Here is a 16,558-nt window from a genome sequence, read left to right on the forward strand (position 1 = left end):
CTCCGATGCTCCTGATGCCCTACCCGACCTGAGGGAGGGTGACTGGGAGTAGGACAGCCAAAGAGGGGCTGTACGCTGTGTTGGGGGGGTTCTGTGTACCAGAATGGGTACCATGGGGAGTGGTGAGATCCAGATGGTGATCGGTGGTGCCATTGTGGAGAGCGGTACCGGGAGATCGACTGGTGCCAAGATGTTGGACTTCGCCTCAGTGGAGAGTGGCACCGGGAGTGTGACCGTGACCGGTGCCGTGCCGGGAAACAGTGCCGTGCTGGGGAGCGGTGCAGCGATGGAGAGCAGTGCTGTACCGGGAAGCAGTGTCGCGACGGAGAGCAGTGCTGTGCCGGGGAGTGGTGCCGCGATGGAGAGCGGTTTCACAAAAAGGGTGTCGCGGAGAGGTGCAGTGCCGTGATGGCGAGCGGTGTTGGTTCGAGCGGTGCCGCGAGGTCTCAGACCTTGACCTAGACCTCGAGCAGGACCATGACCTGTCAGCTGATGACCACCTCAAGCGGGAGCGGCTCCGAGGATTGGGGCTGCGAGACCAGTGCCGTGAGTTGGACTGGCGCAGAGCATGGGTGCGGCGCCAGGACTCAGAGCAGCACGGTGATGCTGGTCTGGGGGCAGATGGCCCAAAGATTGCCGGTTTGCCTCTTGACAGTGCCGGGGCTCGAGATGGTATGGGCCTCGAGACTGGAGACTTGGGCGCCTATGACTATACTCCTCTGGCAGCCGCAAAGGTGTCGGGTGTAGAAGGCAGCGTGACCTCCTCCACCTGCAGGGAGTCTGGCGGTATGGGGATTCCCAGGGAGGCGGGGGCTCATGGAGGACGAAGCCTACTGGAAGGTCTGTGGGCATTATGTCCCTGGTCCGCACCGTGTTCTGTTGGGGGTGTGACTACAGCCTCGGGCCTTTGTGGGGGCTTCTCCATGGCCTGCTTCTTACAGGTGACCGGGGAGTGAGAACGGTGCAGGGGAGAGCGCTTTTGGGCCCCAGGATACCCCCGGGCCCTAGAGGGGCATGCCGAGTCCTTTTTCGATGCTGTAGATGGCACTGCTGGAGGAGCGCTCTGCACTGAGGCACTCAGGGCCGAGCGTTGTGGCGGATGGAGAGCTGACTCCATGAGGAGTTGTTTGAGTCTAATGTCCCTCTCCTTTCTAGTGAGAGGTTTAAATGCTTTGCAAATCCTGCACTTATCCGCCTGATGGGCCTCTCCCAGACACCAAAGACAGGAGACGTGGAGGTTGCCCATGGGCATAGGCTTGCCGCAGGAGCTGCAAGGTTTGAAGCACTGGGACAGCATGCCCCGGGTTGAAGGGGGAAACCCCTTCAAGCGGCAAAGACTATACTTAACACTAAAGATAACAGATAGCTAACAATTAACAATAGGGTAACTATATACAGAGATAAGTAAATAGCCAGGGAGTAGTGGAGCACTTGCGAATAAGAGACCACTGTTTCAACAACTGTCACTGGCCGTAAGAAGGGATCGGGCTGGCAGGGTCATATATAGAGCACCATATCGGCGCCACTCCAGGGATCTCCACAGCCAGCCCAACAGGCAGCTGCTAGGGGGAAAGTTTCCGACATCTGTGCATGCGGCGCAGGTGCGCACCTAACTGGAATTGATATGAGCAAGCGCTTGAAGAAGAATGTTAGATTCCAGGCTCAATGACTTTTAATCCTTTTGAACTCGGTATCATTAATAGTAATTACCGTTTGCTATAAACAGGGATTTGGACTATGTCTAATGTTTGTTATTTTCTATATTTATTTATTTCATCTGTCATTTACACATATAACATGATCTTTGGTTCCAAGAAAATCATGTACTTTGGAGACACAAAGACAGCAGAAGATAATTAATACCCATTCACAACATCTTCCAGCCATTACAAAGAATGGCTAACAGACGGAAGTAACCCACAGCCCTAAGCCTGTTATTTTTCTGGGGGTAGTAATTAACTTCTATTGTATTTTCCATTATTACCTTTTAAATGCAGTTTGTACTCTCCAGTTAATATTTTGGTCACATTATGATTTACGTTAAGCGCTACATTCTGGCTACCCTGATACATATACAGGTAAATTAAGGAAAGGCACAGAGAGCCCCTTTCCTCATCACCAGAGCTTGCCCTGCATTTATAAGGTGGATGGGATAGAATGGCTAGATGTACTCCACACTTCAGGGAATCTTGGTTTAGGGGAGTGGAGGAAAACACAGAGCCTCACCACCCCTACACATCAGCTGGTGGCTGGTGCTACAGGAAACACTTTATACCTTTAAAAAGAGGTACAAAAACTGCTTCTAAACAAGCTGCCCCAGCAGCATTCTGTCTCCTTCAGTACTCCACACACAGAATGCCTCTAGCAACAGTCACTGATGAGTATAACTTACTATTTGCTACTCCACTTCAGCTCCTGCTGTAAAATACATAGTAGTAGTAACAACAGCAGCAGTATAAAAGCAATAACAGAGCTCTAACAATTAAGAAAAGAGGAGGTCTGAAGAATTTAGGCCTCAATGTAGCAGAGCACTTAAGCACATGCTTAGCTTTAAGCAAGTGAATGGTTTCATTGACATCCAATGGCACAACTTATTTGCTCATAGGCAAGTATGTACTTAAGTGCTTAGCTGAATTGGGCCTTACATGTTCATTATAAAATTACATTTGTGATTATTTCCTTAAATGATTGTTGTAAGAAAATATAGTTAACTCAAAGATTACAAATAATTTGAAAGCCAACATTTTCAAATTTAGCTGCCTAAAGTTAGGCATACCTCCACCCTTAATTAAATGACCTGATTTTCTGAGGTGTTATACAAAGCAGTGAGTTCTGCACTGAAGATCTCAGAAAGTCAAATCATCTATTTTAGTGCCTAACTACAGAACCCCTAGTTTGAACATTTTGGCATCAGTCTGTATTTCAGTAATTTGATATTCTGTTTAATGAGTAGGCAGAAGTACTTTACAAACTGAGCAGCAGACCCTCCAGTCCGCATATAGTGACAACTCCAGCTGAGAACCAAGCTTTAAGGCCTGCCATAGCCGTTGACCTTAAGGATTCTGTATTGTGTTGGGAAATAAAATTTAGACATAGAAACCAGCAATAACTGCTATATTACTGAAATAAACATAGTAACTCTGAGAACTGCTACTGAACGTTTGAAGTTATTTGCTCCCCTACATCAGCACTATTTTTCCTGCACTACATAATCTCAGTGAGGTGTTGTCAATGTTAAGCACCATCATTTGCTGTGGAAAAAAAGTTTGCAATGCGCTTTTTAAAAATGCAAGCAAAAACATAAAAACATTCAATGGGAGTTTATTCAATTAATTTTAGTTTCCAATTTATAAAGATTTTACTATTCATGCAAAGGAAAATGAGAATTAAAATGTGCCTGAATATGCAATGTGCTGACATCAAGCTTAGTTTTACAGCCTTTTTAATACAAAAGTAATTTTAAAAATAATAGACTTAAAAGAGTAAGAAACAAAAACTAATAGTTTTACTAAATTACCTTTTTATTACATGGTTTCAATTAGCATTTCTTCCTCTCAAAGATACAAATTACTGTTTTCTCTGGAAGGAATTGGGACATGACAGAAATACAGAGAAAACTTCGACCAAATGCTGGACTTAACCCCAACTGAAAGCATACGTCCACATAATTTCCAGAATGGATTTGTTCTTGCAAATACTGCAAACATTAACAATTCTTACAAGCGTACATGAGTTATGAGACATGCTTCTCGCATATGGTAATCCGTATTATTCTACTAAACTCATTAGTTATTACATTTAATATATACAAAGCTAAGAATTACAAAATAATAAAATGTTTTCCATCTGAATGTGGTTTTTGGTTTCTTTGAAGTCAGAAGAAAGATGCTGTGGTATTAGTCAAGGTATTATATTATAGCATAAGGAAAATATTATACTACAGGTGCAGAAAAGATTTATCCCACGTGTTATGAGGCTACATCTGGTGTAAAAACAGTGAATTAATCTTTAGTTCTTTGGGGGTTTAAATCTCACAGGTCAGAAAGAAAATGGCTCAATCTTAAATGATATGACTCCATGTATTGTCAGAACCTTTTACATCATCTACCAAGGATTTTGTGATACAATGTTTTCAACATTCATTTTTTAAAAATGAAGGAACACGAAGTGGGCAGATGAAAAAGTAAAGAAATATCCACAACCAGAAAAAAAAAGTGTTGCTCCTGCTAACATTACAACAGTATGGTACCATAGTACAACTACATTGAAGGTATGTGTTAGCTCAAGTTTCCCGTTGTAAAAAACTAGCTTTTGTTTTTCCAAGATTAACAAATCCATTGGAAGAAATGTGCCCTAAGACGAAATTTCACATGAAAAATACTGTTTCTGCCTAAACTTTTGGAGTGTATTTGTGTTTAAAAAAACTTTGACAATTTAAAATTTTGTCTATAGAAGCACTTTTTAAATACAATTACAAAAAAATTTCAATGTAAGAAAATAAAAAATATTGCTGGTGATTTGTCCATACCAGAGCTGATACAATAGCAAACCATACATTAGATTAAATTAGTCTCTTTTTCAGTTCACAAATTGTCCTTAGGTAGCTTGCATAACTTAAGTCCAAAATAAAGGCTTCTGCTGGTCCTCTTCACAAGGGTGAATTTCACCCCAAATAATTTCTGCAGAATGTTCTTGAACTCTGAATAGTTACAATTCTCAAATTCTGCTGACTAGATTTGATTAAACATATACCAGCTATTCTGTTCTCTGACTGGATGAGTATAACTCTTAGAATCAGGTTTCTTGTGTAAATACTTGCGTTTAGGAATTCCAAATGTCCTTTCAACAAATATTTTCTATTATTCATCCTATTTATTTATACTTAACCTAATATTATGTGGCCTAAATATTATAGCACATATGTGAAATCATTCTATGTCACGTGACCCCTTATCCAAACTGTGAACACAATGCTGTTGAGTAGAATGATGGCACTTTAGCATACATTATACAATTTCTGTTTATGTCATTTCTCATTCTACTTTTTAATCTCTGTTAAGCAGAAAACAATAATTCCAAAAAGTATACAGATTTTGTGATGTGCATAAATATTCAGTGCAGGCTAGCTTATGATCACAATACTCTCACAAACTGAAGGACATAGTCTTGAAAACTTACCAGGTTTCCTAACTCATTGTTCTTGTAATAGAAACTGCACATATATAGGTTTGATAAGCTAGAAATTAATATGTATTATGAAAAAGACATAGCAAATACATGATTGCTTTCTCTGGAGAATTTCAAATGTACCACACCAATGGTACTACACATATTATACTAAAAAGTATGCCGATCAAGAATATTACCACCACTGGACTGTATTAGATTGGCCTTCGTGTTAACTTTCTCTCTGATACAAATCAGGCTACCTATTATAGTACTACACATTAAGGTAATAACAGTGCTACTGTCCAACTAATTTTGGCCCAAGAAAGTTATAGATACAGGCTAGCTTGTTCAAGTTGTCATAGCTAGGATTTTTGAAGTGTAAAGGTAAACAAAATTAATGAAATCACATTATAAAGCATATAAACATTTAGAGACCAATTTCACATTAGTCTGGTGTACACACACACTTTATATATAATATGAAGGTAAATGCATATACAGAGCCACAGGCAGTGCTTAAAGTGTGTTGGATTGCAATGGGTCACAGACCCAGGAAATAAAATTTCTAAAAAATAAGCTGGGTCACTGAGGCACAGAATTTTAGTACTGCGGGGAGGGGAATCCCTTTGATACTCTGCTTTCCCCGCTTGCCCACCTCCTGGGGAACAGCAGCCCATCGGGCTCCTGCAGCAAGCAAGCAGAACTCTTTCACCATTCCCACAGGAGAGGAGGGAGGGAGGAGCAGAAAGAGCCCAGCAGCTCAAGGAAGCTCTGAAACATTCCCTCCCCACCCAACACTATGAGCAACAGGATGGCAACTCTGTTTCTCCTCCCTCCATCCCAGAAATACCTGTCCTGGCAAGGGGGAGAGGAGATTCTGAAGCAACTCACCCCAGACTTGAGAGGTGGGTGAAGAAGCTGCATGAGGAGTGGGGGGAACTGCAGAAGGCATGGGGGAAGGGGTATCTGGAGGATTCAACAGATGGAGGGCAGAATTAATGGTGGGACAGGACTGATTTGGAGGTTGGGGAAGATTTAATTGCTGGGCAGAGGGACAGGCAGATGTGGGGGTGATAACAGACCCCCCCCACACAACACACACACACTTTTTACAGGTCACTTTAAGCACTGCCCACAGGTATAGCTATACTGACAGACATGGATAGACAGCATATGTCTTCCTATTCATCTGTCTTGCAACTTGAAAAATGCAAGCCTCAGGGTTAAAGAAGCAAAATTCTATGCAGCTGTACAAAATAATAGTTAAACGAAGCTTATATCTAGAGCCAAATACAGTCATTGACATGAGATATAAATAGTAGTAAACACCTTGGATTTGAAGAGTCTTGAGCTTTGCAAACTTTATCTGGGTTTCATCAGGAAAAAACAAAGTTCTTAAATCTGGAAAAAAAACACACTGTTAAAAGCACTTATATGTTATTGAAATAGAATTCCATCTGCTAACAATATAGCTTTTTTTATTCTACATATACAGATTGACCAGATATCATCAGTTTAAAAATCTCTGCAGAAGCTAATAAGTGGCAAAGGCATGTTTTCATTTGTTCATCTATATAAATATATGAGGTTTTGTGTCTACATGAGGTGGTTCCTACAAGTGTTCAACACTGATGACTCTCCCAAGGTGGAAATCTCAAAAAGCTTCATTACTCACAAAAGCACATGTTCTCCAAGGAGAGATCACAGAGGAGAAGTGTCATATGATTGTTTACCTCTTCAAAATGACAGCTGGGGATCAGTACAAGTAAGCAAGACTCACTGTGGCTGGCAATCACGACGTGAAGCCAATATACTACAAACTTAGCTCAGTACCAGCAGTGTTGTGTATGAGTCAGGTATGCTGTAAAATTTCAATGATGCCTTTAAATTCTAATGGTTTCAAGCTGCTGTAAACTTCTGCAGCAATCAAAAATAATCTGTCATGGGACTGAGGGGTATGAACATCATGTCATAGCCACTCTGCTGTTAGATTTATTGGAGGGTAAGGCATGTCATTTATGCACCAACTCACAGGAGAAAAAAGCAATCCCTATGAAGTTAATCTAATAATAGACTGGAAAGCAATGATTACTGTTTCATGTGCACTAGCTATTTGTAGCAGTGATTGGCCTAATTCAGCAGGCCTCACTTGTCAGAGCTCTGGGATTAACAAGTGTTTAGCTGAAAACCTATTGGGGAACATCAAGAAATGGTTTAATGAGAAACAAAAGTCTTCCACTTCTAGGTCACTGAAACCCTCTCTGCCTCTACCCCCATCTTTGAAGAGCTTGTTGAAAAAGACTTATTGTGGATATAAAACAAATGCTGTGGAATGATAGTTTTAATTAATCTACACTATTATCAACACATTTTTCACAATAAAGTAGTTTGATCCGGCAATCCTTATTCAGGCAAAACTCCCAGGAAAGTGAGCAGAGTTTTTGCCAAAGTGTGACTGCAGGATCAGGCCCACTGTAATACAACAATATATGCAGCCCCTTCTGCTTTACAAACATCAATTAACCACCTAATTCTCAGAACAGCCCTGTGAGGTAGTTAAAAATCAGTCTTATTAACCCCATTTTATAGACAGGGAAGCTGAGAATAGCAAATCTTAAACTAAGAGCCACATCACACACCAAGACAGTGGCAGACCTGAGACTGAAACTCAAAATATCTTGATTCCCAAGCCCATGCTCAGTCCACTAGACATGCAGCCTCCTGCTAAATGTCCTTAAACATTTCTCAATTCTGAAAACAACTTGTACAAAAGCTCTCCAGTCCCCAAGTTATTTATGTGCTGTAGAGTTAAAGAACCCTGGGAAAGAGAGTTTGCCTTTCAACTTGTTACATCCAATAAGAAAAATCCAAAGTAAACTGAGGGAAGGGGTGCTATTCTCCTTCACACATAGACTTGTAATTCACTTTAGAGCCGCAGGAATGACTTGTATGGACAAAAGACAACAGCTCTTGTCAACAGGAAAATCAGAAGTTAATCCTCTCCTCAGCGTATAACTCATTTTTCTCAGAAAAATTAAAATGCTCAGCATGGAATGGAGCAAAGCTGCCAAAAAAAAAAAAAGAGGGAGAGAGTGTGTGTGTGAGAGAGAGAGATGGGGCACTGGCAACAGCACACGGATAGGAAATTTAGGTAGACTAGATCCCCCCCTTTCCACACCCATGTAGGCACCTCCATTCCCTTGGCGAGAAAAATCGCAAGTAGCAGGAAGCAGCTGAGAACAATAATCCGCATGGACTAAAACCTACATTTAAAAAAAAAGTGAAACAGATAGTGCTACTCAAATCAGCATTAACAGCCTCTCTATGCATTATCCCCATCAGAGAGGTCACAAAGCACTGGCCAGGAGCAAATGGCAATGCTGCCACTGTTCTGTTGGATCAGACAGAAGACTGGAGAAGCATCCCCTTTGTGGACCCAGTCAGAGCTTGAAGGGTGGGCCTAATGTTTTGTGCCGCTCCCCAACAGGCTTCTAAATTAGGCTACATTCTCTCCTCTGACCAAGCCTTTTGCTTCCCTCTTGGTCCTACACAAAAGAAGAGATGCTACGTTGGACCAGTAGATCAAATCCTTTGTCCTTTTTCAGCTACCTGTTCCTCTCTCACACCTTTTTACTGGCCACAAAAGTTCCAGCTCATTTCTCAGTAAGGAACAGGGTATACAATTCAAGCCTACCAAATTGTTAAATGTGTGCAGCTGCATAATACTATCAGTACATCCTGTCATACAGAATATTGTATCTGCCAAACTTCTCAGTAGTTAGGGAATCAGGAGTCCCAGATGCATTCTCTGATATTAAAAACAATGAAAGAAAGTTTTATGTTTTTAAACTACAACTAAAATTCCCTTGTAAACTGTAAAAGTATTCTCTAGAAGTTTTGCAGACTATTAATGGAAAGAAAATTTAGAATTAATGATCAGTTATTTTCACTAGAAATCTAATCCTAAGAATTATGCTCACTCAGACATGTGACCTATCTGTTCAATTAAATCAGAGCTTTTACTGGCACAGATGAAAGCAAGATAGCCAAAGCTATCTCAAAATGTAGCCAATAAAATACTGGAGACTCCACTCAGTGGTTCTAAGTGAGTGAAACAATTATACAAATGCAGACCTGTTTCTTTAGCAGTGGCAATATCTGGCACTATAAAAAGGCAACATTGACCAGCAATATCAATGTATAGTATCAAACTGCTAGGTCCTCAGAATCTAATACAGAAATCACCTGAGTCACTGTTAAACTAAGATTAACCTAGAGAGCATGTCTTTTAGTGCAGAAAATGCTTGCTTAATTTTTAATCTGGGATTTAGCACAGAAACTCAGAGGAAAATATTTGTATTTTACTTGAATTCCCTGTTGAAAGGGTAGAGTCACTTTGGAAAACACAAGTCTGACACATTCAAATTATACTGATTTTGGTAACTGCATTTTCCACACACGGGGATAACATCTTGGACTTGTTCTGCACCCAAGAAGATTTACCCACTAGAATTTTTTAAGTTCAGAGCAAAAAAACCCAAATTTTAGTTGGATTCATTATATACATATATATATATATATGTTGCAACATGTGTAAAACTGTTATAAGTAATTAACTACATATGAGAAAAACCCTTTTTTTCTTGTGCATACCTTGAAAGTGATGCATGTAGTTCCTTAACTGGTTTCTGTTAGGAAGCATGTATAATTCCGCCAAGTTATTGCACTGTTTATAATTACAATTCATGGCATCCCAAGAAAGCATTGCAGGAATAGCACTGATATTCCACAGAAGACAAATATTGATTGAACCAGATAGAGCATTTATAATGACAGGAATTCCACAACCAAACTGGCACATCTTGACATATGTGAAAGCAAACCTTTGAGATGCCAATCAGAAGATGTGGAGCATGGAAGTCACGTTGCTAGCTGTCAACCAGCAAGAATGTACATGTGTGACACGTGAGTGATAACATCAGACATCACAGCTCACCCATTTCTGTAAATGCCATCTAATTTTCTTGGATGGGAAAGTGTAGCCTTTGCAAAAACACCCAGGAGCTCAATATCCACTTACCTGACTAATCAATTTGGCATTAAATAAGTAAATAAATAAATATAAATATAAAATCTTAAAGCTGAATGCTCTTTTACTATCTTAAACTGGCTATTTGTATTATTGTCAATGATTTCTATTACAGTAGTACATAAAATATGGTACATGCTGTACATATAAAAAGGTGAAGATGCCCCAAAGAGTTTACAATTTGAAAAACAGTCACAGATGAAGAGTAAGAGAAAGAAGTACACGAGTAAGTGGTCAAGATGATAATAGGGCACATCCTGAGAGTTCCATCATATCTTGATGATGATGATGACGACAACATATAGCTGGCTAATTTTTTGTACTCAGAGCAGAAATGGATCTTGATAGGGATTTGAATGCAGAAAGGGTAAGACCATCCAAGGAAAGCATCTGATATATAGGCCATGGCATGAAAGAAAGCACAGTTGGAGGAGAAGCAGACAAACAAGATGTTAAGGTTAGCATCATTGGCTGAGCAGAGAAGACAGGAGATCAGACAATACTAGACAAGCAGAGATAAGTAAGGAGAGGCACAATAATGCCCAGCCTTGAAAACAAGGCAAGAAGCTTGAACGTGATGCAATGGAGAAAGGGGACCAATTAGAAGGATTCAAAAAAGGGGGAGACATGGTTATATTGATGGGTAGGGCCCTACCAAATTCACAGCCATGAAAAACACGTCATGGTCCATGAAATCTGGTCTTCCCCTCTTCCACCCTGTGAAATCTGGTCTTTTGTGTGCTTTTACTCTATTCTATAAAGATTTCACAGGGGGAGACCAGTATTTCTCAAACTCAGGGTCCTGTCCCAAAAGGGAGTTGCAGGGGGGTCACATGGTTATTTTAGGGGGGGGGGTGACAGTATTGCCGCCCTTACTTCTGCACTGCCTTCAGAGCTGGGCAGCTGGAGAGCAGCAGCTGTTGGCCAAGTGCCCAGCTCTGAAGGGAGCCCCCTGCCAGCAGCAACATAGAAGTAAGCGTGGCAATACCATACCATGCCATGCCATCCTTACTTCTGCACTGCTACCTTCAGAGCTGGGTGTCCGGAGTCTGGTGGCTGTTGACTAAGGGCCCAGCTCTGCAGGCAACAGCGCAAAAGTAAGTGTGGCAATAACATATGTTTCTATCCTTACTTCTGCGCTGCTGCTGTCAGCGGCTCTGGCTTTCGAGTTGGGCTCCCAGCCAGCAGCCACTGCTCCCCAGCTGGGCAGGCAGAGCCGCTGCCAGCAGCAGTGCAGAAGTAAGAGGAGCACTGCTGCAACCCCCCCATAATAACCTTGCGACCCCCACCCCACACAACTCCTTTTTTAGTCAGGATACCTACAATTACAACACTGTGAAATTTCAGATTTAAATGGCTGAAATCATGAAATTTACAATTTTTTAAATCCTCTGACCATGAAATTGACCAAAATGGACCATGAATTTGGTAGGGCCTTATTGATGGGCAAAGAAGCTGATCTCAGCTTGAGTTCCTATGTACAATGTTTGACTAAAATTTGTCTGGGTACACAAATGCTCATCAGGGTTGCTGGGCAAAAGACAGAGCGATAACAAGCAATTTCCCCCTCACATAATAAGCTACTGAGGAGAAAAAAATCATCTGTAACTCCAAATGATGGCTCCTAGTTACAAGCAATGCTCCAGACCAGGAAGACTAACATAAATCCTGATAACATGTCTACAATGCTTAACAGATTTTTGCACAGGGATAGTCAAGCCTGGCAGCAAACAAACTTTCAGCAATCTGAAATTGGCAAACAGCTGTCATTTACAAAACACCATCTAGGTTTTTATAAAGCCTACATTATCCTGATATATTTTAAATACACATCCAAGATTTTATCATAACAGTTTTTAAGGGCCAAATTTGCACATATAAACACCAAAAACTAACCAATGGCAGAACCCTCCAAAATGACACTGGAAGATGGCACTACCTTTCTAGGACAATGGCAGTTAAATGATGCAGAACACAAAGGTCAACAATCCACTGCATTTTCCATACATCACATATAGGAACTCTGTTAAGAGCCTGCTAGAGCTAGCAGAAGCTGGTCCCATGCCACCAGCAAAAATGCATCCATTTTGTTAACTGTGTGAACCTTCCCTCTCCTTTCTAAGACTCTGCTTGCCTTTGAGACTTCTGCCTTCTTTCTCCACTGATCTGCACAAGACATATTCTGACTCTGTGTACTGATCAGCAGGAGTGGGAGTTTCTTTCAGTTTCTCCCTGACCACATCTCTTGTTTCTTTACCTTTACATGAAATGAAATAAACCAACATATCATAAACTTTTTGTATGGGACAACGTAACACTGTGCACCTAGAGCAGGGGTGGGCAAACTTTTTGGCTTTAGGGCCACATCTGGTTTCCAAAATTGTATGGAGGGCCAGTTAGGGGAGGCTGTGCCTCCCCAAACAGCCAGGCGTGGCCCGGACCCTGCCCACTATCCGACCCGCACTGCTTCTCGGCCTCTGACGGTCCCCCAGGACTCCTGAGCCATCCAACTCCAGATTCCCTGTCCCTTGATGGTCCACCGGGACCCCTGCCCCATCCGCCCCTGCCTGTCCCCGGACCACCCCCAGACTGCCCCTGACTGCCCCCCCGCCACCCTATCCAACCCCTCCTCTCATTCCTGACTGCTCCCCGGACCTCTGCCCCATTCAACGACCCCTTCTCCCTGACCGCCCCCAGAACCCCTGCCCCGACTGCCCCCCCCCCCTATCCAACCCCCCCTCCTTCCTGACTGTCCCCCCCCAGGACTCCTGCCCCCATTCAACTCCCCTGTTCCCCGCCCTCTGACAGCCCCAACCCCTATCCACATCCCTGCCCCCTGACCACCACCCCAAACTCCCCTGCCCTCTATCCAACCCCCCCTGCTCCTTGCTCCCTTACTGCACTACCTGGAGCACCGGAGACTGCCGGCACTACAGCTGTGCTGCCCAGAGCACCAGGACAGGCAGCTGTGTCGCCTGGCTGGAGCCAGCCATGCCACCGCACAGCACAGAGCACTGGATCAGGCTGCGCTGCCCAGCAAGAGCTCGCAGCTCTGCTGCCCAGAGCAGCACAGTGAGCTGAGACTGCAGGGGAGGGGGAACAGCAGGGGAGGGGCCAGGGGCTAGCCTCCTGGGCCAGGTGCTCAGGGGCTGGGCAGGAGGGTCCTGCAGGCTGGATGTGGCCCGTGGGCCGTAACCTGCCCACCTCTGACCTAGAGGCACAAAAGAATTGTGGGGTTGGCATATGGACAGAATTATATAGTGGTGTGATACCTGGGATGCACCATTTGTATGGGTAAATTATGTAGATCTTTGGACTCATTTCTGTATGGCCCCTTAGAATTTAAGTCCATATTTAAAATTAAAAAAAATATTAGAAGCTTTCTAGGGGAGTATTTGTTCTGCTAAACTCCTTAAAATTAACTGGTACTTAATGGCATGCAATTAATGGCAAATATGTTTCTAATTCTTAAAAGTGTAAGTTAAGTGTCCCCTCTGAATTATATCTGTTATTTAAAAAAAGCTCAGCCACAAGTCATTTTAGTCAATTTTAAAATCATATTTAATCTTTTCTTCTCATTCAAAAATCTGAAATATTACTTTATAATTATATAAAGTCATAAGAGAGCTGGAATTTTCCTAAATGGACCTAAATCCTCAAATATTTCAGCATCACTGCATGAGAAGGTTGCACATCTGAAACAGCTCTAGTATGCTGGCTGATTCACATTCACTAAATGGATTAGCTGAAATAAGCATAATAAATAAAAGAGAATAAAATAAAAAACAATTTCACACTAAGTGAAGGCTTGACTTATAGGAAGTGGCAGCTCTGATGGCCCAAGGCGTAGAATTAGTTTTGCCACTCGATAATTTGACTGATTCACTTGAGTGGCCAGAAGAGGACATTTTCTGCCTGATTTCAGTATAATCAAGTCACCTGCTCTGCGATTGCTGGGGCCAAGTCAATTGCACTCTGTTGAGCACTAAGCTTGTGCAGTAAGTGGCAAGAAGAGTGTTTTCTGCATATGTGTGCAGAACTATTGAGCTGTCAATGATAGTGGGATTTAGCTGTTTCTGTATATTAGTATACTTTCATTTGAGATCATACATGTAATATGAAAACAATCTATTCAAATTTACTCCTTTAGTTACCCACCATTTGGGAATCAGTGACAGTATTCATAGACTCAGATTCTAAAGCCAGAAGGGACCACTGTGATCATCTGTTCGGCGTTCCAATATACCACAAGCCATAGAACTTCAACAAAATAATTCCTAGAGCAGATCTTTTAGAAAAACAGCTAATCTTGATTTAAAAATTGTCACTGATGGAGAATCCACTAATACCCTTGGTAAATTGTTCCAATGGTTCATTACTCTCAAGGTTAAAAATTTACATCTTATTTCCACTCTGAATATGTCTTGCTTCAACTTCCAGCCATATGATCATGTTATACCCTTTCTCTGCTAGACTGATGAACCCATTATTAAATATTTGTTTCACATTTAGGTACTTTTAGACTGTAATCAAGTCACTCCTTAACATTCTCCTTGTTAAGCTAAACAGATAGACTCAAGGAGCTCAATTACTATAAGGCATGGCTTCTAATTCTTTAATCATTCTCAGGGCTCTTCTCTGAACCCTCTGCAATTTATTAACATCCTTCTTAAATCATGGGCCCCAGAACTGGATACAGTATTCCAGCTGTGGGTACTGTCTGTTGTAGACAGACTAGAAAAGATTATCTATCTTTTTAATTTACACATCCACCTATCTCAGTTAATAGATACTGATTAAAAAATGAATCATTTCAAGAAATTGGAGGGGAAATTACAAAAATAACTTTTCTGCCTTATTTAGGTATTATTGCCTCAAATTCTTTATAAACAATGAAAAAAGGTATTTGTTGGATAATATTTTAAAACATCTTTTTTATTTCGTTTTCTCTCTCATATAAATGGCATATCCCCAAAAAAGAGGGAGGGAAATGAGCACACGAAAATATAGTAAGGATGTGAGCATGAAAATGATATGGCTGGCATTAGCAAGGTGCTGAACATTCTGAGCCTGTTCCAATAAAGCACTTAATTTTAAGCACATGAATAGTCCCATTGACTACTGTTTGTAGCTCTCCTTTCAAAGCTCTGATTGTATACTCACATGACTGGAGCACTGTCATGGATGGGTATAAACTGTTCAGGAAAGATAGGCGGGGGAAAAAAGATGGAGGAGTTGCACTGTTTGTAAGAGAGCAGTATGATTGCTCAGAGCTTCAGTATGAAACTGGAGAAAAGCCTGCTGAGAGTCTTTGGTTAAGTTTAGAGGCGAGAGCGACAAAGGTGATGTCATGATGGGCATCTGCTATAGACCACCCCAGACCAGGAGGATGAGGTAGATGAGGCAATCTTCGGACAACTAACAGAAGTTTCCAGATCACAGGCCCTGGTTCTCATGGGGCACTTCAATCACCCTGACATCTGCTGGGAGAGCAATATAGCAGTGCACAGACAATCCAGGACATTTCTGGAGAGTGTTGGAGACACCCTTCCGGTACAGTTGCTGGAGGAACTAACCAGGGGCCGTGTTCCTCTTGACCTGCTGCTCACAAACAGGGAAGAATTGGTAGGGGAAGTAGAAGTGGTTGGCAACCTGGGCAGCAGTGATCATGAGATGCTTGACCTCAGGATCCTGACAAAAGGAAGAAAGGAGAGAAGCAGAATAAAGACTCTGGACTTCAGAAAAGCAGGCTTTGACTCCCTCAGGGAACCGATGGACAGGATCCCCTGGGAAGCTACTATGAGGGAGAAAGGAGTCCAGGAGAGCTGGCTATATTTTAAAGAAGCCTTATTGAGGGCACAGGAACAAACCATCCTGATGTGCAGAAAGAATAGCCAATATGGTAGGCAACCAGCTTGGCTTAACAGAGAAACCTTTGGTGAGCTTAAACACAAAATGGAAGCTTACAAAAGTGAAACTTAGACAGATGACTAGGGAAGAGTATAAAAATATTGCTTAAGCATGCAAGGGTATAATCTGGAAGGCCAAAGCACAACTGGAGTAACAGCTAGCAAGGGATGTAAAGGCTGACAAGAAGGAGTATGTTAGCAACAAGAAGAAGGTGAGGGAAAGTGTGGGCCCCTTACTGAATTGGGGAGGGAATCTAGTGACAGATGATGTGGAAAAAGCTGAAGTACTCAATGCTTTTTTTGCCTTGGTCTTTATGGACAAGGTCATCTCCCAGACTGCTGCACCGAGCAGCACAGTGTGGGGAAGAGGTGAGCAGCCCTCAGTGGTGAA

General features: G+C 42.1%; 1 protein-coding gene across 4 annotated transcripts in view; it reads right to left on the reverse strand.

Annotated features, from left to right (window-relative positions):
- Nucleotides 1–16,558, reverse strand: part of DACH2 (dachshund family transcription factor 2) — a 465,751-nt gene that overhangs the window by 184,607 nt on the left and 264,586 nt on the right. For 2 of the 4 annotated variants that reach the window (XM_048864443.2, XM_048864441.2), the window contains exon 3: nucleotides 6,499–6,570. The exons of the other annotated variants lie outside the window; for them this stretch is intronic. In XM_048864443.2, coding sequence (XP_048720400.1) covers nucleotides 6,499–6,570 — 72 coding nt within the window. The remainder of the gene's footprint in view (nucleotides 1–6,498; nucleotides 6,571–16,558) is intronic. 4 annotated transcript variants of the gene reach the window in all.

Source organism: Caretta caretta, chromosome 9 (genome assembly GCF_965140235.1).
Source record: "Caretta caretta isolate rCarCar2 chromosome 9, rCarCar1.hap1, whole genome shotgun sequence".
NCBI classification, from domain to species: Eukaryota; Metazoa; Chordata; order Testudines; family Cheloniidae; genus Caretta; species Caretta caretta.